Source organism: Capricornis sumatraensis, chromosome 9, assembly GCF_032405125.1.
Source record: "Capricornis sumatraensis isolate serow.1 chromosome 9, serow.2, whole genome shotgun sequence".
NCBI classification, from domain to species: domain Eukaryota; kingdom Metazoa; phylum Chordata; class Mammalia; order Artiodactyla; family Bovidae; genus Capricornis; species Capricornis sumatraensis.
The window spans coordinates 14,914,739-14,934,875 of record NC_091077.1 but is presented as its reverse complement, the minus strand read 5'-3'; the positions used below and the strand labels follow the sequence as shown (position 1 = coordinate 14,934,875).

Genomic DNA, 20,137 nt, shown 5'->3' with positions numbered 1-20,137 from the left:
GCTGCCTGGAGGAAGTGGGGCCAGGCTTAGTGAGCAGCTGTGGTCACTAGGGGGCTCCCGACCCCCAACCCAACTCAAACCCCGTCCCCAGCCCCGCCCCGCCTCTCGCACCTCGTCTCCGGTTCCGGCCACCGACAGGACACTGCGACTCCTCTTCATTTCGCCAAACTAGCGCGCTGGCTTCATGTCATGCCCCGGCTAGTGCCTCCTACAGGACCAGGCCAAAGGCGTCTGCCATTAGCGCCCTGGGGCTCCCCCTGCGGGCTGAGCATGGAATCCACCCCCGCCCCTCGCCAATTGCCTCTCCCGGGGCGTGACGTCAGCGGGTGACTGACGCACTGCCTGTTGGTGACGTCGTATGCATGTTGCCAGAGCAACAGCTGACGCATGGCCGGGCTCTGAACAGTGTCAATGCCTAGATTGGCCACTGGGGGGCCGGGAGCCTCGGGCCCGGGTCGCCCCAGCCCCCACCGGTCCTCCTGCGGGGGCTTCCGCAGCCTGGGGATCCCTCAGAGAAGACCGGGAGCTCCCAGAGCCGGCCACGTGTGGCGCGTGGTCTGAGCTGGGGGCCGGAGGAAGCGTCTCCTCCGAGCTGTTGGGATTTTATGCCTAAACCCGAAATAGATCCGGTGTGCGGGGGCCGGGCGCAGCGAGACGGCGGTTTGGGCACAGATGGGGGACGCGCAGGCAGAGGCGCGCGGAGACAGACAGGGACGCATGGAAATAGAAACAGACAGACAGGGACACAGACGCAACTCCCGGTGATGAGTGCGCTCTGCTGCCGGCAATCCCTATCTAAAAGCTTGGGGGAGGGGAAGCCTGGCTCGCTCTACCTTTGCACCCAGGCGCTGCAAATTATGGCTGCATGGCCGTAGGTCAGTGCATTAAACTCTCTGAGCCTGTTTCACCTCTGCGAAATGGAATGATAATTCTTAAAGGTTCTATATGAGGAAGAAATGAGATCAGACCATATTGAATTCTTGAAGAACTGGCACTCAGTAATTGCTTAATAAATGCTATTGACATCCTAGCCTGCTGCTGTTCAGTCGCTAAGTCCTGTCTGATCCTTTGCGATCCCGTCGACTGCAGCTCACCAGGCTTCCCTGTCCTTCACCATTTCCCACAGTTTGCTCAAATTCATGTCCATTGTGTTGGTGATGCCATCCAAACACATCTCATCCTCTGTCACCCCCTTCTCCTCCTGCCCTCAGTCTTTCCCAGCATCAGGTCGTTTCCAGTGTGTCGGCTCTTTGCATCAGGTGGCCAAAGTATCTGAGCCTGTGGGAGCCCGTTAGAACCCACATCAGATCATGACCCTCCTCTGCTCAGAGCCCTCCATGGCTTTCACCTTCTTCAGAGGAGACATCAAAGTCCTCAACAAGAGGATCACAGAGTCCTGCATAATCTCTCTGTCCTCATTCCTCCCACTCTCCCCCAGGCTCACTCTGCTCCATCTACACTGGCCCCTTGACTGCTTCTGGACACACTCGGCATTCTCTAACCTCAGAATCTTTGCACTTTCTGTTCCCTCTGCCTTAAATATCCACAGGTCCCTCACATCCTTCAGGTCTTTGTAACAGCTCACCTTTTCAGTATTTCTCGCCTCCCCAGTGCTGTTTAAAGTTGCTAGCCTCTCAGGATTCCTGAATTTTCTTATCCTGCTGTATTTTTTTCATAGAATTTATCACCTAAACACATACTATGTAATTTACTTATTACATGTATTGTTGGTCTTGTTCTACACCAGAATATCAGCTGCAGGAGAACAAAAATGTTTTATCTGTTTTATTAATTACTATATGCCCAGTGCCTAGAACTGAATCTGGAACATAGTATTCTCTTAATAAGTTTTTGTTCAATGTCTGGTTATTATTTTGAGGACTCAAGAGCATATTTATTAAGTTCCTAGCAAGTCTACTATGGACTGGCCACATTACTCCCTACCTTGGCTCTTATTACTTTTTCTTGCCTTATAGCTCTAGCTATAGCACTTCAGTTCAATATCAACTGGTAGAAATGAATATAAACATCATCTCACCCATGCAGTGCTTAGCACCAGGCAAGCTCATGACAGACAGCTGTTGAACAAATGGATGTATGTATGAATATTGTTCATTGGTCACCTTCACTTCTCCACCAGACTCAATCAGTCGGTGCCCTGGGCTCCCATTGCTGGTTATTCTGCCCCTATTAAAGCACTCATCATTTGAGGTTATATTTTTAGTCCCCACTACAGCTCGGTAAGGGCAAGAAATGGTACCCATTCATCATGGTCTCCTGCACATAGTCTCAATGAATGCTGAAAGAATAAGTGAGGGAACAAATTAGCATAAAGAGAAAGAGGCACCCTCTCTTCTGTATGTAGATAGACCAGACATATATGCTCAGACAGGCAGAGAGAGGGTCTGGTAGTAAGGACCATGCTTCGGCTCCAGTGTTAACACTGACCTGTGTTCAAATCCTGACTGTACCACTCCTCATTAGCTGTTTATCTGGGGGCAAGTTTCCCGGCCTCTTTGAGCATCAGTTTCCTGATCTTCAGTTTCCATCGTAAAATAGAGATAATATTCCTACCTACCTGAGGAGGTTGTTGTAAAGATGAAGGGAAGTAATGCATGTAAGGTTCTGAGCACAGTGCCTGGTTCCGAGTATGTGCTCATGGAACAGTAGCCACTATCATAATAATATTATCACTGTTGTTGATTCAGTGGACCTATAGACATATTCCCAGGTGACACTAGTGATAAAGAACCCTCCTGCCAGTGCAGGAGACATAAGAGATGCAGGTTCAATCACTGGGCCAGGAAGATTCCCTGGAGGAGGGCATGGCAGCTTACTCCAGTATTCTTGTCTGGAGAATCCCACGGACAGAGGAGCCTGGAGGGCCACAGACCATAGGGTCCCAAAGAATTGGACACGAATGAAGAGACTTAGCAGCACATTAACAGAGATTCCTCCCATCCTCCCCCTCATCCCACTGGCCTCCTCCCTGTTCCTCAAACACTTTGAGCATATTTTGATATTAGGGGCTTTCGGCTTGATCTTCCCTCCCCTGGAAAACCACCCTCAGATATCCTGTGCTCTTCCCACTCCCAATCTCCCTGACTCCACCTTAATTTTGTTTTAGAATTATGACATTCTAACAAGATATATAATCTACCTATTCTTTTATTAGCTATTGCCTGTCCTTTGGTTAAGACATGAGGTCAATATGTTGATCTGTTTTGTCCCCTGCTAAATCTCCAGGATCTTGGACAATGCTGGTAGACAGTAGGTGCTCAACAAATGTCTCTTGAGTGGATGAATAAAACCACTTGACTCCCTTATCTCCTTCACCTCTCTGCTCAAAGTTACCTCTTTTCAGAGGCCTTCCGACATGGATGCCTCCCCCTACCCCATCTCCTTCTGCCTCTCACTCAGCTTTGTTTCTCTCCTCAGCATTCATTGCCCCTGGGGTATTATATATTTCTGTTTTTGCTTGCCCTACCCCTTAGTTCCATGAGGTCAGGGGATTTTTCTGTCTTGTTCTAGGGCCAGCATCATGGACACATGACCTGAGCAGTCACACAGGGCCCCATGCTTAGAAGGTTTAATGTGCTACTGTCATGGTCTTGTCGTGGTCTAAATTCTTACATTAAAATTTTTTTTTAATTAAAAATTAATTTTTGGCCACTCAGCATGTGGGGTCTTAGTTCCCCAACCAGGGATAGAACCTACTCTCCCTGCATTGGAAGTTCAGAGTCTTAGCCACTGGACTGCCAGAGAAATCTCTTAATAATAATTTTAAACTGGGGTCTTGCATTTTCATCTGGTCCTGGGCTCTGCAAAGTTCTGTAGCTGATTCCGGCTATATCCCCAGTGCCCAGAACAGCCCATGGTAGGTGTTCAAGGATTTGTGGAATGAAGGAAGGAGTGGAGGAGGCCAAGGGGTGGAGGTGGAGACACACACATGCCACCACTGCCTGGACACTTGTGCAGCTTAATCAGCCCTGGCAGAAACCTGGGCATGAGAGGCAGGTCCTCAGAAACTGGCCTGAGTGCCCAGGTGGTGGGGGAGCCGCTAAACCTGCCTTCCCCCAACCCTGGGCAGCAGCCCACTGGGGAAGGGGTCCAGATGGCCAAGTAGGCTCAGGCTGAGGAGGGGCCTCTTGACTCATCCAGCCGCTCAGTGCTCCTGGCCTGGCCTGACAGGAGCACTGGCTTCACCCAGCCCCCACCACCTTCAGGAGGACATGGCGATGGGTGGCCAGAGAGGGACGGAAATGATGATAAATGCCCTTGTCTGCAGCTTGCTCAGATCGTTCAGGCCTAAGGAGGGACAGTGACTACCGAAGCTCCATGCCTTGGAGCTGGGAAGGACTCTCAGCTCCACCCCCTCCCCACGGGGCATATGTGTGTGTGCACGTGCATGTATGTGAACACGAGACTTTGTACATGGTTGTCCATTTGTAGCTGGACGGGTAGAACTCGCTGGGAGTCTGAGTATTGTATAGATGAAAGCAGATCATACTTGCCAGGAATGTGTGTACGTGACAAAATGATACCACATCAGTCTATGTGGGCATAAGGCTGGCTGTGTGTGTGTGTGTGCACGCACACATGTGAGGAGGGTGCCTGCATATGGATGCAACATTTTACACTGGTCAGAAATGTGGATTCTGGGTTCAGATCTTTGCACAGCCACCCAGTAGCTATGCAGCCTCAGGCACTTATGGTTCTCCAGCCTGTATATGGTGTTTGTGTGCCTACGTTTGTCTGGATCAAAGTGTGTGTGTGTGTGTTTGAGGAGCAATACAACTCTTCAGGGAGGTCTTCCTGGATACCCATCCCAAAGTGGAAGCCTCAATTTTTCTCTTTTGTGAATTGAATTGTTCAGTTGCTCAATCAGGGTCCATTCTTTTCGACCCTGGACTGCAGCCTATCAGGCTCCTCTGTCCGTGGAATTCTCCAGGCAAGAGTATTGGAGTGGGTTGCCATTTCCTCCTCCAGGGGATCTTCCTGACCCAGGGATGGGAACTGTCTCCTGTGATTCTTTACTGCTGAGCCACTAGGGAAGCACAGTTTGTTGTTATATATTTATGTTGCTGTTGCTTCACTGATTACTAAATGTCAGTTCCTTGGGGGTAGGGGGTTTTGATCTGTTCACTGCTGTGTCCTGAGCACCGGGTACACAGTAGACAGAGTAAATACTGTTTCAATGGATGAACATAGGGCTGTGTCTGTGTGGTATGAGGAGAGAGAGAGGGGCTGATAGACGTCATGGGTGCCTGGAGGGACCTGTGCTCAAGTCGGGTCTCTATTCTCTTCCATTCCCAGCTGTTCACAACCATTTCTTCAGCCGTCCTCACTGTATGGGAATGACAACGTCCGATCAACTTCCTGTACTGCCTTTGATGACATCTTTCCCCTTTTCTGGGTCTAAGGGACTCACTTGCCTCATCTGTAACATGGGAGAGAAGATGGGTTGGTTCATGACCAGCCTCCTATTTGACCTAAAGCACTATGAAAATAGTTTCAATCAAATTCCCTCTTGAATTAATTCAATATTTATTATGCACCTATTGTGTACCAGGCACTCTTCTAGACCCGCCCTGCCCCCGTAGCGCAGAAAGTGAATGATGAAGGCAGATACAAACCATAAAATCTCATTGAATCTTGGACACCCTCTCCTGAAATCACTCTCCATGCCTCATGGAATTTTAGTCTTCACAGTCTAAAATCACTGAGGCGATTTCTCTGTTCACATACTGATCTTGCTCCCTCAGCAGTCTCCAGGGTCAGCCAAGCCGGGACCCAGCATGTCTCTTTGGTTGCTGTAGTCTGACCACCCAGCCACAGGGCCCTGACATACAGTAGGCACTTGGGAAATACGTATGGAATGAGCTTGAAAATAAATGACGGACTAATGAAGACTGGAAAACAAGACCTCCCCTAATCCTGGGTGAGTCATCACCCACTTTGCAGATGAGGAAATTGAGGCTCAGGAAGGCAAAGCCGTTTGCCCAGTCCCACAACCGCAGCTAAGCAGTGTGTGGCTGTGGGATGCAGCAGAGGAAGCTTGGGAGCCCAGAGGAGCATTCCCAGACCCCCACCCCCACCCCAGAGATGCCACACATCCAGCTGGAGATGCGCTGATGGGGGGTGGGTGGTTGGGAGCGCGAGGGACAGTGCGAAGCAACTCAGGGGTCTCTGTCTCAGTCCCCAGGAGTGGAGATGCTGTGTTGGCAGGAGATTAGTAAAAGCCTGGCGCTGATGGGGGAGCTTCCGGCGCCCTGTCCCCAATTCTGGGAGCTGGGGCTCCTGGGACCCTGATTCGTTGGGGCCGGGCAGCTCCAGTCTCCGAAGCTGGGTAGAGACATCCCCCGCCCCCACCTTTCCCCCCCTCCCCGAGCCTACCCGGGAATCCCGATTCGGGGTCCTCCCTATACACCCTCAGCCTGGAGGCCAGCCTGCAGCCCTCAACCGGCTACGTGGGGGGCCCTGCCTTTCTTGGGGAGCGATGGAATTCCCCCCTCCCCGCCCGGAGCCCCTCCCTCCCAGGGGCCAGGTCCCCCTCCCGGCCGCAGTCGTAGTCCAAAGCTTACCTTGCAGGGGGGCTGGGGAGGGGATGCCCCGCCCTCTCCGGCCTGGGGGGCAGGAGGGGACCGGGGTGTCCAGACCCTTTGTTTGCCGGGGTGTGTGTGTGTGTGTGTGTGTGTGTGTGTATGTGTGAGATCGGGAGCCCCGCTGGGATGTAGGTCCGTGCGCGCGCGTACCCGGGCCTTGACGGCCGCTGTGATGCTGAACTGCCAGGGTTGGAGGAGGAGGAAAGGGGGACTCCCCCGCCCCCGCCCGCCTACTCGCGGATTTGAATGGACCGTGAGGGGGAGGGGCAGCGGCGGGCGGGCGCTTTTGTCCGGATGGCCCCACCCCTTCCCGGGGCCGGGGAATCCCCCACACCCCACCCATTTAAAGACCTTTACTCCTTCCTCTCCAGCGCCCCCCCAAACGCCTGCTTGGTTGGGGGGAGTCTGGAAGAGGCGCCCTTCACTCAAGTGGCTGAATCTCTACCCATTCTCCCTGTCCCCCGCCCTGCGCCCTTTAATCTGAGATAATCCTGGCCCTAGGCTGCAACGCAGCCTTTTATCCCGGTATCAAAGTGTGGGTAGGGATACATGAAAATGTGTGGCTGCGGTCGCCCAAGCTCAGTGTAATGGAGTTCTTAGAGTCTGGAACCAGGAAGGGGATCCCAGACGAAAGAGGGAGGGACTGCGAGGAGTCCCAGAGTACCTCGACGGAGAAAGACCCCCTGCGTGCGCACTTCCAAGCTCTTCCACCCCTCCCCCAACCTGGCGCGGGGCACCCGCACTGGCCGCTAGTTAGACACTAGCGACACCCAGCGGACGCATGGGGAGCCGCCGTAGACAAGCTCCTGAGGCCCGTTAAGTGCGGTCGGGTGATTCCAGAGGGGGCGTGTATGCGCGAATCCCCGCTAAGGAGTGGCAGAAGATGGGGGAGGCAAGAGGGGAAGCTGTGGTCCGAGCCAGGGAAACACCAGTTCTCAAGGCAGGGCCACATCGCCCCCATCTCGACTCCTCGAGGGCAGGGCCACAACCTTCCTTCACTTAGACCCTCCTAGAGCAGGGCCTTGTACCCCTTGTACTGGGAAGGTCCTTTCCCATCAGGCACCATCTCCAGGACAAAGTTAAGTCCCTCTTCACAAAAGACGGGAGCGAGGTCTTTTCGCCGAGGCCGAGCCCCAGTAGTAGGCTCAGGCTGACGTCACTGTGGCGTGGCTAAGAGGACAATCCTCTTTTTCAGTCTCGCCAACTGCCCCCTCTCCCAAGGCTGCCGTAAACGCCCACCGTGGGGTAGCGGGAGATGAGGGGGGCTCGAGGTTGGAGAACCCACCCGTAAGTCCCCAGGAGGGGCCTAGTGGAGGCCGGAAGCCGGATGGGATGAGGTCTCAGCGGACTCCCGAGAGCCGGAACACGTGCGCAGGGCTCTTTAAGAACTTGGTCGCCAGTGCCGCTGCTGAGGTTACTAAGGATGTGACGTCACGCGAGGGCGGGTGTGTGAGCGTCAGGGCGGAAGCGGAAGGGGCGGGGCTCCGCGGGCTGAGTCTCAGCGCTGCCGCTGCTGCCGCCGCCGTCGCCGCCACCGCTACCAGAACCCTGGAGGTCTGGGCCCCGAGGCAAGATGGTGGACTACAGCGTGTGGGACCACATCGAGGTGTCTGATGATGAAGACGAGACGCACCCCAACATCGACACCGCTAGCCTCTTCCGCTGGCGGCACCAGGTAGAGCTCGCGCGCCCAGCCCCTTCCCCCACTCCCGGGACTCCGCTTCAGAGTTCTGACCCCCTGATACTGCCTGGGGGGCCCCAGCCATTGATACCTGGGATTGCCCCCTACAGCCTGAACTTTCCGAATAGCCTAGGGTTCTTCGATTCAATTCCGGGGCCATAGCATTGCCGGGACCCCTGAGTTCCTTGGCCGCGATGCCGGCGCCGCCCCCCCACCCCCACCCCCACCGCCCCGCGCTTCCAGTTTCTTCTTGAAACGCCAGGTTGACCTGTACGGTATCTTTTTAGAGTTTAGACTGCCAAGACAAGCTCTTGACGTGCCTCCCAATCCTGCTTGGGATCTTCCATTTACACCCAGATTTCTACCTCAGAATCTGGATCCTGAACCTAGTCGGGTACCCAGTTAAGATCTTGGCTGTTCCATGGCCCCTCCTAACCCCTGTGCTCAGTCGCTTCAGTCGTGTCCAACTCTGTGACCCCATGGACTGTAGCCCGCCAGGCTTCTCTGTCCGTGCGATTCTCCAGGCAAGAATACTGGAGTCGGTTGGCATTTCCTTTTCCACGGGATCTTCTCGATCCAGGGGTCGAACCCGCGTCTTTTATGTCTCCTGCATTGGCAGGCAGGCTCTTTACCACTGGCCCCGTCTGGAAGTCCTCCAAAACCCTAGAGTTCCCAATAGTTTAAGTCTGTTCTGCGACCTGCTTTTCTGGATCCTTATGGTTCAGATCCAGAAGTCTTACTCCTCTGAATAAAATAATTCTGTCTTCCCCTGAGATTTCTATTCCTGGCTTGGGACTCCAACCCACACCCAGGAACCCTCCCCTAGAACAAAGATTGGTACCCCCTCCCCCCAAGGCCCTCAGTCTCATCTAGGCCTGGAATTTTGAAACCTGGGTCCTGTTCAGAATGAACCACCACCTCCACCCTGATGGAGCCTCCAATTCCGGAGGCTCTCCTTTAGCCTCTGGTACTGTTAGACCCAATTTCCCATTACATCAGGAAACCCTACCCACGTGGCTTCCTGCCCAGCCAGAACCCCTGCCCCTCCTTGGTACCTCACACCCAGTCCCCGCCCACTCCCAAGACAGACTTCCAGTGGGAACCTTTGCCAGCTTCAGAATGCCACATTCAAACCCAAGTCCAGGACCCAAATCCACCCCATCTCCCTTCTGACCCAAACTTGGTGTGCTATTCTCAGACATCCACAGTGACCCTGCTGTTACAAGGAACCCGCCCATCCTGATTCCAGATTCACCGCCCCTTCTTTTATCTGTTTTCCCCCAAATACAGACCCCCAGAATCCCAAGTCTGTATGTTCTTTCGACAACCTGCAACAACCCCGCCCGCCCCCCGCAGCCGCTCAGCTGTGCTCACAGGCCAACAGAATGGCTCTCCTGAGACCTTGTGTGCTAACTTCTTGCTCCACCAACTCAGAGCTCCTACACCCACATTCCAGGGGCTGCTCTGCTCTCACACTTATGGAATATACCTTCTAGAACTTTCCAGTTAGGAAAGCCTCATTCTGTCTTCCCATGTATCAGCTTGCAGTTGTTTATCCAGAAACACCTAGAAGCGCCCTTCCTCATCCTGCTGAGACACAGTATCCGTGCCTACATCTAGTCCCGGTTCTGGGTCCAACCCATTACTTAAAGCAGCAGCCTCCTGGCTAGGGCTTCCCTGGTGGCTCAGATGGTAAAGAATCTGCCTGCAGTGCAGGAGACCCAGGTTCAATCCCTGGGTGGGGAATATCTCCTGGAGTAGGGAATAGTGACCACTCCAGTATTCTTGCCTGGAGGGAGAATCCCATGGACAGAGAAGCCCGGCGGACTACAGTCCATGGGGTTGCAAAGAGTCGGATACGATTGAGCGACTAACCCTTTCACCTGGCTAGTGTACCTGGTGGGCAAGCCACTGGAGTGGAAAAAGAAAGTTCTAGTATTTGACATTTTATGATGAAATATTGAAGCTCTCCGCAAAGCTCTAAAGCCCATTCTCGGGAACACCTATTCTTGTCACGAAGTTGATCTCTATCACCAGGTTTGGTCCTGCTGGTTTGGGAGGCCATGCCCGCTCTCATACAGCGTCCTCCTCTCACCACACCCTATTCGCTCCTGGTGCAAAACCTTTCCCTGTCCAACCGCTGAGGACCCAGGGCTGTCGTGGAGATGAGTGGAGGCAGGGAGCCTGGTGTCTCCAGCACAAGGTTCAGCTGCCAGTGACTGGCAGCCTGGGCTCCAGCCCTGCCACAGGACCATCACTGCTTTGGGGGAGTGAGCCCTCCGCCTCCATGAGACTGTCATGAAAATGAAATGAGATTAGATCTGGAAAGAACTTGGCTCGGGGCCTGGGAGGAAAGAGTAAGCAATACCAAGAGTGGAAGAGGGGATTAGCCAAAAGGTAGCCTGGTACCCTTGTGAGCGCAGGCCTGCCCGACTGGGTTCATATCCTGGTTCTTCTGCATATCACTGACTTGCTGTGATCCAGTGAGGGTTTTTTTTTTTTTTTTTTTTTTTTAATTAATTTGACCGCACAGGGTCTTAGTTATAGTGTGCCAGATCTTTAGTGGCAGCATGTGGAATCTATTAATAGTTCTCTGACCGGAGATCGAACTGGGGCCCCTTGCATTGAGAGCACAGAGTCTTAGCCACTGAACCACCAGGGAGGTCCCCGGAAGTGAGTTTTGATCGCTGTGTGCCTCAGTTTCCCCAGTTGGCAGTCTTAATAGTACCCACCCAATAGGCTTGTGAGAGCCACCTTATGAATTTTAACATGTGTACTGCTTGCAGGAGAGCACTGGAACATAATAAGCTTTTTGGAAACTTTAGCTCCTGTCATCATCATTGCTTGGATAATTCATGCTCATGGTAAAAAATAAAAACTAATCCCAAGGCTCCAGAAGGGGACAAGTGAGTCTTCCCAATTCCAGCTCCCTGGCTCCCTTGGCCAGAAACAGCTGCCAACCCTGGTTTCTTGTGGCTCCTTTCAGTGAGCCAGGCGGCATCCAGGTTCTGTGAGCCTTGGGTCCCCCCGTCTCTGTGTAAGGCAGGGAACAGGGACGCCTGTGGCCCCTTCTCACCACTGAGCTTTCTGCCCTGCCCAGCCTGACAGCCTCTCCCGGAGGTGTAAAGCCCAGGTCGGGCAGGCTGCCACCCCCAGCAGCTCCACGAGGCCTTTATTTAGCTTTGGCCTCCCTGGCGGCTGCTCAGAGGATGCTGGAGGATTTTGATGGCCACCCAGCAGACACCAGCAGTGTGGTAGGTTCCTGCTGTCCCCTGAGGCCAGCGGTGATGCCAATAACCCCTCTCAAGGCAGGGGGAAGGTTTCAGAAGGACACAGGCCTGTCCTGAAAAAAGGGAGGCAACAGCGGCTGCAAGGCCTTAAGGGTCTTGTCCACCCCTTAACCAAATGGGAAAAGTGAGGCTCATGATTGGCCATGTCAGTCCAGTGGGGTGTGAGAGAAGGGCTCGGGTCTCCCGGTTCTCACCCATGAGTGCCTGGCCTGTGCTGGAGCCTGGAGATGCAAGCTCGAGTAAAGCACAGAAGTAAGTTAGCAAACCATTCTGGTGACCGTGGCCATGGCGGTGGTGAGGACAGGATGTTGCAAGCGGTTTCCTTGAGGTAACTCATTTAATTCTCACAACCACCCTGTGAGGCCCCATTTCATAGGGCTTCCCAGGTGGCGCTGGTGGTAAAGAACCCGCCTGCCAGTGCAGGAGACACCAGAGTTGCGGGTTCAATCCCTGGTTGTGGAAGATCCCCTGGAGAAGGAAATGGCAATCCAGAGGAGCCTGGCGGGCTGCAGTCCATAGGGTCACGAGAAGTCGGACACGACCGAAGCGATTTAGCACACCCATTTCATAGAGGGGGACACCAAGGCAGGGGGAGGTGTAAGCGACTTTGCTAAGGTCACACTGCCAGTAGGTGTGGAGCTGGGTGCTCTGATGCAGTAGCAACTGCTCCCAGTTACCAGGCATGTACCGGGTATCGAGCTAAGCACTTGAAGTGCACGTTCTTGTTTGAGCCCCAGTACCATCCCCAGAAAGGGAGACGGTCCTGTTGGACAGACAGTGATGACAGCAGCCAGTGTGGTAATGGGCTGACTGCACGTCCAGCACAGCTCTGGCTGGACAGCCTCTTTTGTGTCTTCCAGTGCAAGCTCGTGAGGTTGGCACTGTTTTCTGCCTCTGACAGATGAGGAAACTGAGGTTTGGGGATTGGCCCAGAGACTCCCGGCCATTATGTGGTGGCCGTGGGGTATGACCTTCGGTTTGGGGTCTCAAGGCTTTCCATCAGCGTCTCATCGTGTCACGTGATGACCACCGAGGGGCCTTTGGGGTTCAATGACTCTAGGGGTCTCGCACTTGGGGAAGGCTTTATTGAAGCTGAGACTTATGGACAAAGCAGATGGAGCAAGGGGAGTTCCAACAAGGAGGAACAGCATGTGCAGAGGCTAAGAGGCAGGACAGAGCTGGTCCGTTTGGGGAGCCACGAGGGCCGGCGTTGGTCTGAGACCCAGCCCCTCAAGGAACATTGGTGCCGTCTGGGCAGCTTGGGGCAGGAATTTGGGGTCCCTTCTGAACAGGGAGGGCTGTGGTCAGATGGGTGCGTTTCCAGGACTCCTCTGGCAGCTTCTGAGCCTGGAGTGGGGGGATGGTGATGGCACCTCTCAGTGTTCAGGCTGTGGCTCTGGGTTGAGCAGACATTGCAGGGAGCTGGGGGAGGTGATGGGGAACTGGGGCAGGGGTGGACAGTGACAGAGCCCTGTGATCCATTGAGGGGTCTGGATGAGGAAGCTGAGCTGACGTGCCGTCACTGAGCTTGGGGTTCAGCAGAAGAGTTCTGAGGAGCACCGTCTAGGATGGGGGTATACAGGAGTCTGGTGGGTCTGCCCCACGCTGGGCTCCAGAGGCGTGCTGGCCTGGAGATAGCTGAGTGGGCCCTGCGGATCCAGGTGCAGCCCGTGGGGTGGAGCACATTAGAGGGACGACTGGAAAGGAAAAGTGTGGTGATTTGGTGGCAGAGAGGGAGGGAATGACTCACAACAGGCCTCAGCTGGGGGCAGGAGGCAGGGGCGAGGGTCTTCCCTGAGGGAGGACACAGCAGAAAAATAGGTTTGGGGGAGCTCAGGTAGGGGGTTGAGTTGGGGACAGAGTCTTGGGCACAGAGCTGGTGGTGCCTGTAAGACACCGAGACAGCAGTGGCTGGAGGGCCATGTGGCCAGAGTAGGGTGCCTGAGTGTTACTGAGGGTGCCCCAGGCAGGAGGGGAGCCTGAGACCCTGGGGAGGGGGGAGGCCTTCTTCCAGCGTGTGATTATTACATCCAACAAGTCTTAAGTCGCTGCTGTGCACCAGGTTCCTGGCTCTAGAGTCACAAGAGTGATCAGATCCCCACCTTTGTGGAGCCAGTCTCCTTGGAGGTGGACAGCACCCAAAACAGGAGAGAGAACTGTCACAGAATGTTGTCAGGTGACAAGTGCTGAGGAGGAAGATCAGGCAGAGCGGGAGAGGGGGCGGTCGTGACCCTCAGCAGTATCAAGGAAGGCCTCATCTGGAAGGGACATTTTTTTTGAGTGCACTGCGTGACTTGCAGGATCTCAGTTCCCCATCCAGGGATTGAACCCTGGTCCCCAGCAGTGGAGCCTCAGAGCCTTAATCACTGGACCACCAGGGAATTCCTCTAAGAGACATTTGAAGATGATGAAGATGCAGGGTCTGGGGAGGTGGGATGGTTCTGAAGAGAGAGCATTCCAGGCCAAGGGAACACAGAGGCAGTGCAAAGGCCCTGAGGCTTGAAGTGAGTTCGGGAAAAGGTGAGGCAGCCAGTGTGGCTGGAGGGAGGGGGTGAGCGGGAGGAGACGAGGCTGTGGAGGAGACCGGACAGGTTGTGCTTGGCTTTATGGGCTCCGGGGAGGACTTAGGCTTTTGCTCCGAGTGAGGTAGGAGTCATAGAAGGTTCTTTTTTTTTTTTTTTTAACATTTATTTATATACTTGGCTGCATTGAGTCTTAGTTGTGGCACTCAAGATCTTTGTGCCGCAAGATCTTTGATTCTGTGTATTGCAGTACACAGGCTCTTTAGTTGTGACCCCGGCTTAGTTGCCCCAAGGCATGTGGGATCTTAGTTCCCCAACTAGGGATCAAACCACTTTCCCCTGCGTTGGAAGGCGAATTCTTATTCACTGGACCGCGGGGGACGGCAGCCATAGAAGCTTCAGTGCAGAGAAGGCACCCGCCCTGGCTCAGGCCTACCTTAGGGGTGAGAGCGGGAGCCGGGCATCCAGTGCGTGGAGGTCGGTGTGGACCTTCTCTGGGGTCATCCCAGGTGCGACTAGAGAGCCCGGGGCCGGGGACAGGGCCAGGCTCTTCCCCAGAGTGACGGGCCATGCCCAACCCTCAGGCCCGGGTGGAGCGCATGGAGCAGTTCCAGAAAGAGAAGGAGGAGCTGGACAGGGGCTGCCGCGAGTGCAAGCGCAAGGTGGCCGAGTGCCAGCGGAAGCTGAAGGAGCTGGAGGTGGCCGAGGGCGAGGGCGGCAAGGCCGAGCTGGAGCGGCTGCAGGCTGAGGCGCAGCAGCTGCGCAAGGAGGAGCGGAGCTGGGAGCAAAAGCTGGAGGAGATGCGCAAGAAGGAGAAGAGCATGCCCTGGAACGTGGACACGCTCAGCAAGGATGGCTTCAGCAAGGTTGGCGGGGCCTGGGCCTGACGGGCAGCGGGCAGGGGCAGGGAGCACTGCGCAGGTCCAGGAATGGATGGATGCTGGCGGAAAGGGGGGTAGTGCCGGAGGGGAAGAGAGCAGGTGGGGGGCCTGGCCGGTGAGGCACCCCACCAGTACCCCTCCCTCTGATCTGCCCGAAGGCCCCAGTCCGAGGCCACACCTGCCACGCCCACGCCACACTGATGTGCACGGCGCCGTCACCGCCTCCGCTGTGGATGGGATGGGCGTTGCGGCCGCGGCCGGCCCGGCCACGTTCGAGGCGCCCCACGGCCGCAGCCTCGCCCCAGCCCACTCCCCTTCTCGCCTCACCACAGAGCATGGTCAACACCAAGCCTGAGCAGGCAGAGGAGGAGTCGGAAGAGGTGAGGGAGCAGAAACACAAAACCTTCGTGGAAAAGTATGAGAAACAGATCAAACACTTCGGTGAGTTGGGCCCAGGCGTGGGCTCCAGGTGGGTGGTGCGCGTGAGGTAGGGCTGGCCCTCTGCGTCCGGGGGGCTGGAGCACCTCACCATCACCTTCTGGTAGGCATGCTGCGCCGCTGGGACGACAGCCAGAAGTACCTGTCAGACAACGTCCACCTGGTGTGTGAGGAGACAGCCAACTACCTGGTCATCTGGTGCATTGACCTAGAGGTGGAGGAGGTGTGTGCAGACAGTGCTGAGTGGGGGGGGTTGGGAGGGCCCAAAAGGCTCTGCCTTTTTTTTCTCATATTTTTAAAATTCTCTTCATCATTCATGTTTGTTCAGAAAATTACAGTAGGCATGAAGGGAAAAAGAATGCATTTTTAAACACTGTCTGGAGTCTAATACAGGAAGCCATACCGTTATCTCTTAGGGGGAAAAGGGCGTTAATTTTACATTGAAGTTAAATATTAAGACCAGCGTCCAAGTAAGCCACGGATAAGATTTAAGTGCAAGTTGTGTTTTCACACAGTGGGGGCTGGGGACAGGAGCCTGCCACTCCTGTGACGCTGTCCTCCCTTGGCAGAAATGTGCCCTCATGGAGCAGGTGGCTCACCAGACCATCGTCATGCAGTTCATCCTGGAGCTGGCCAAGAGCCTCAAGGTGGACCCCCGTGCCTGCTTCCGGCAGTTCTTCACCAAGATCAAGGTAGGGAGGTGGTCCTCCTCAGGGATCCAGCCTGCGGGCCACTGGGGGAGGCAGACACGGATCCACTCGGACTCAAGCCTCTGTGATCAGAATCTCATCCGTCAGCAGAGGATTAGTCCGTGGAAGAGCTGGGTAGTGGGTGGCTCCAGTGGAGATTTGGAAATCTAAGCTGGCAGCACGTGCTGAAAATCCCAGCCTAGGTGAGGGCTGGAGTCATGAGTGCCTGTGGGTTTCTTACCTGAACACCTGAAGAGCAGAGCTAGGGGAGATTCAGGGCAGACCGGAGGATGATTAAGGGCAGCTGGGTTGAGTTTGAGGTGCCTTCGAGACTCCACAGGAGGATGTGGAGGAGTTGGGTGCCACGAGTCTGCAGTATAAGGGGACGTTCAGTCAGATGATTGTAAGTACAGGGGTATAAGGCTGAGCTCAGAGAAGACAGAGGAGGCTAGACAGAGCAGAGGAGAGGCCTGAGCCTCAGAGTACCTGTGATTTAGTTTAGGACCAGCTGTGGGGAGCCCTGGGGCGCCCTGAGGACCTGCACTGGGAGGGTCCTGGGCTCCCAAGTCTCCCCTGGTGAACACAGTCCCTCCCCTGCAGACTGCCGACCGCCAGTACATGGAGGGCTTCAATGACGAGCTGGAAGCTTTCAAAGACCGCGTGCGGGGCCGTGCCAAGCTGCGCATTGAGAAGGCCATGAAGGAATACGAGGAAGAGGAGCGCAGGAAGCGGCTTGGCCCCGGCGGCCTGGACCCTGTCGAGGTCTACGAGTCCCTTCCTGAGGTGAGGCTCCCCAGACCCTGGCAGGTGGCAGGTGGGCTGTCAGCAGGATCCCTGGGACCCAGGCCCTGACCCTGCCCCCTGCACCCACAGGAACTTCAGAAATGCTTTGACGCGAAGGATGTGCAGATGCTCCAAGACGCCATCAGCAAGATGGACCCCACCGTGAGTAACCACACACCCAAGCCCACCTGGTCAGGCAGTGTGTCTCCCCCACCTCCTCCAGCCCTGCTGACCACGTTGCTGCTGGCAGTGCCCCTCCTGGGCTTCTCAAAAGAGGGAGGTTTTGTCACCATGTGGCCGGCACACAAGACAGCCAGGCTTCATGCCCCACGCTCTCTCACTTTTGTTGAGCAGCTGCTATGTGCCCATCATCTAGATTGAGTGTCCCTGTCCCTGTGGGCTGTTTATGAGCTCACCCAGCTGACTCCTCCTTTGCCAGCACCTCAGAGCGGCCCGCTCCACAGTCTCAGTGACCCCATCAAACCAGTATCTCTCAAAAAACATACTAACTCACAAAATCCGTAAGCAGGGCCAAGTATGTGGTTGGTGCTGGTGAACCTCAGCTCTTTGGAGCAGTAACCGCGCTGGTGGATAAGTACCCTGAGTCTTAATAAACCTCTGTTTAAGCCCCTTCCTGCTGCTTGGCTCACTGGTTGGCCACACTGGTTCCCTCCTCTGTAAAATGGATCTAGTTTCTAGACCAGCTCAGGGTTTCTAAAAGCTTCTATGGGGATAAACGTGTAGACCAAGGGTCTTCAGAGAGTCTGGCTCAAAGGTTCACTGCCCGTCTGTAAATAAAATTTTGCTGGAACCGCAGCAGCCAGGCTGGTTTATTTTCATCTTGTCTGTAGCTGATTTTGTGCTGCAGCCATATTGAGGTGTGATGGAATGAGAGGTTTTGACAGGGACTACAGGGCCTTCAAGCCAAAAATATTTGCTGTCTGGCTTTTTATTTTTATTTTTTTAAAGTTTGCTGACCCTTGTTCTAGACCTACACTTTTAAAATTTGAGTTGTTCGTGCTAAGTTGCTTCAGTCACGTCTGACTCTGTGACCCCAGGGACTGTAGCCTGCCAAGCTCCTCTGTTCATGGGATCCTCCAGGGAATAATACTGGAGTGGGTTGCCATTTCCTCCTCCAGGGGATCTTTCCGACCTGTGAATTGAACCGGTTCTCACGTCTTCTGCATTGGCAGGCAGGTTCTTGACCACTCGGATTCCCAGGTGGCTCAGACAGTAAAGAATCTGCCTGCAGTGCAGGAGACCTGGGTTCCATCCCTGGGCGGGGAAGATCCCCTGGAGAAGGGAACGGCTACCCACTCTGGTATTCTGGCCTGGAGAATTCCGTGGATTATATAGTCCATGGGGTCGCAAAGAGTCACACGTGACTGAGCAGCTTTCGCTTCACTTCTTTACCACTAGTTCCACCTGGGAAGTTAACTTTGAATTAAAGTTACGTAAAATTCAGGGACTTCCCTGGTGATCCAGTGGCTAAGACTCCACGCTCCCAGTACAGGGAGCCCAGGTTTGATCCCCGGTGAGGGAACTGGATCCCACATGCCACAACTAAGACTCAGGTCAGCCAAATAAATGTATTAAAAAATAAATGAAGTAAAATTTCAAGCTCTGTCCTTGCCTTGCACCAATCACATTCGAAGTACTCAGTAGGCACCCACGTCTGGTAGCTGCCATGTTGGATAGCACAGATTGCAGACAAAGATTACAGTTTACCCTCCTCCCAGACAGCTCTGATGTAGAAAGAGCAGAAAGCGGGCTTGGGGATGCGCAGGGGACGGGGGTGCCACCACCAGGCGGCAGCCCAGCCTCACCCACCCACCCTTCTCCCCACAGGACGCGAAGTACCACATGCAGCGCTGCATCGACTCAGGCCTCTGGGTCCCCAACTCCAAGTCCAGCGAGGCTAAGGAGGGGGAGGAGGCGGGTACTGGGGAGCCCTTGCTGGAAGCCACCTCCAAGTCAGGCGACGAGAAGGATGTCAGCGCGTGACCTGCCCCGGCTGCCGCAGGCCCCCGTGCGCCCCTTTTCAGAAAACAAAAATAGATGCCATCTCCCCAGGTCCGGGCTTCCTCCGCTTTTGCTGCTCCCCCACCTAGCCCGGAGGGGCCCCCTATGCCCCTTCCATCGCCCCCCTCTCCCCCAGCCCTCATCCAAGTCTTTGCTTTGAGTCAAAGGGGCTTCACTGCCTGCAGCCCCCCATCAGCATTAAGCCAAAGACCCGGGGATCCAGGGAGGGGCAGAGGTTGCCAGGTTGGTCCATGGGCCGGGGGTGGCTCCCCAGCCAAGGGGCCTGCTCCAGTCACTGTGGGCTCTGTTTTCACTGTTTGCCCGCGTCAAGTCTTCTATATGGTAAACAACAATTATCTTCCAATAAAGGATTTCAGCTGCTCTGTGGGGCATCACGAGGGCTGTGGGCACAGCTCTTCTCTGGGGGGTGGGAAGGGACCTGTGAGTGTTGGCGGTTGGGCCCATGACACCCCTGGCTTTGCCCTCCAGCAAATGGTCTGTGTCCCCCATCCACACTCCAGGCTCTTCCATCACCTGAAACCCTTCCTCAGGTCACCTTTGGATCAGAGCTCTCACCCCACCCCCGTGAAGTCTCTGGCTCATCCCATTCCCCTGAGCCCCTCCCATCATCCATTTGGGAGCATCGCCCTCCGCTGTGTCTCACCTTCCACGGGACCAGCTCTGCCTCCCAGATTGATCTTGAGTCTGTCCACTGCCCTTCATTCTCCACCCTGGTCCAGGACCCATCACCTCTGGCCTAGACCCCTGTCCCCAGCCTCCTGTCTCTTCCACCTTCACAGGACCCCAACAGGCAGACAGGGAGCGCCTGTGAACACGAGTCCCAGCACATCCTGCCCCAGAGCAGAAGCCTAAGTTCTTGCAGCTCACCGGGGCCTGTACCATCTGCCTGGTCCCCTCCCTGCCCTCATCACCTCGTGGCCTCCCACTGCCCCTCTCGCCAACTCCCTCCTCTCTGCTCTTTGAGCACTTTAAGCTTCTCTGTCAGTGTGACCTTGAACAGCTTAATCAGCCTCAGCACTCATCTCTGTATAGTGATAGAAATGTTCGTGCCTTCTTCCCAGGGTTGTGATGAGTGAGTGAGAGATGATGAGCAGGTGCGCATAGCACCTGGTGGATGCTCAAGATCTGGGCCCTGGCATGTCCCTGTCCCTCACCCTGAACACCCTTCCCTGCAGTCTTCCTCTACAAAGTAATATTTGGGCCCC

The 20,137-nt window shown here is 55.0% G+C and overlaps 2 protein-coding genes across 2 annotated transcripts in view; one reads left to right on the top strand and one right to left on the bottom strand.

Moving 5' to 3' along the window:
• PDE4A (phosphodiesterase 4A) overlaps positions 1–159 on the bottom strand; it is a 42,973-nt gene extending 42,814 nt beyond the window's left edge. Inside the window, exon 1 of the mRNA XM_068980750.1 lies at positions 112–159. Within this exon, the coding sequence (XP_068836851.1) occupies positions 112–159 (48 nt within the window). The remainder of the gene's footprint in view (positions 1–111) is intronic.
• Positions 160–8,100: 7,941 nt separating this feature from the next.
• Positions 8,101–19,300, top strand: CDC37 (cell division cycle 37, HSP90 cochaperone). The gene is made up of 8 exons (XM_068980094.1): positions 8,101–8,280; positions 14,683–14,964; positions 15,312–15,420; positions 15,525–15,640; positions 15,987–16,109; positions 16,707–16,889; positions 16,980–17,051; positions 18,738–19,300. Exons 1-8 carry the CDS (start codon positions 8,179–8,181, stop codon positions 18,891–18,893), a joined length of 1,143 nt encoding a protein of 380 aa, XP_068836195.1. The 5' UTR covers positions 8,101–8,178; the 3' UTR covers positions 18,894–19,300.
• Positions 19,301–20,137: the final 837 nt, after the last annotated feature.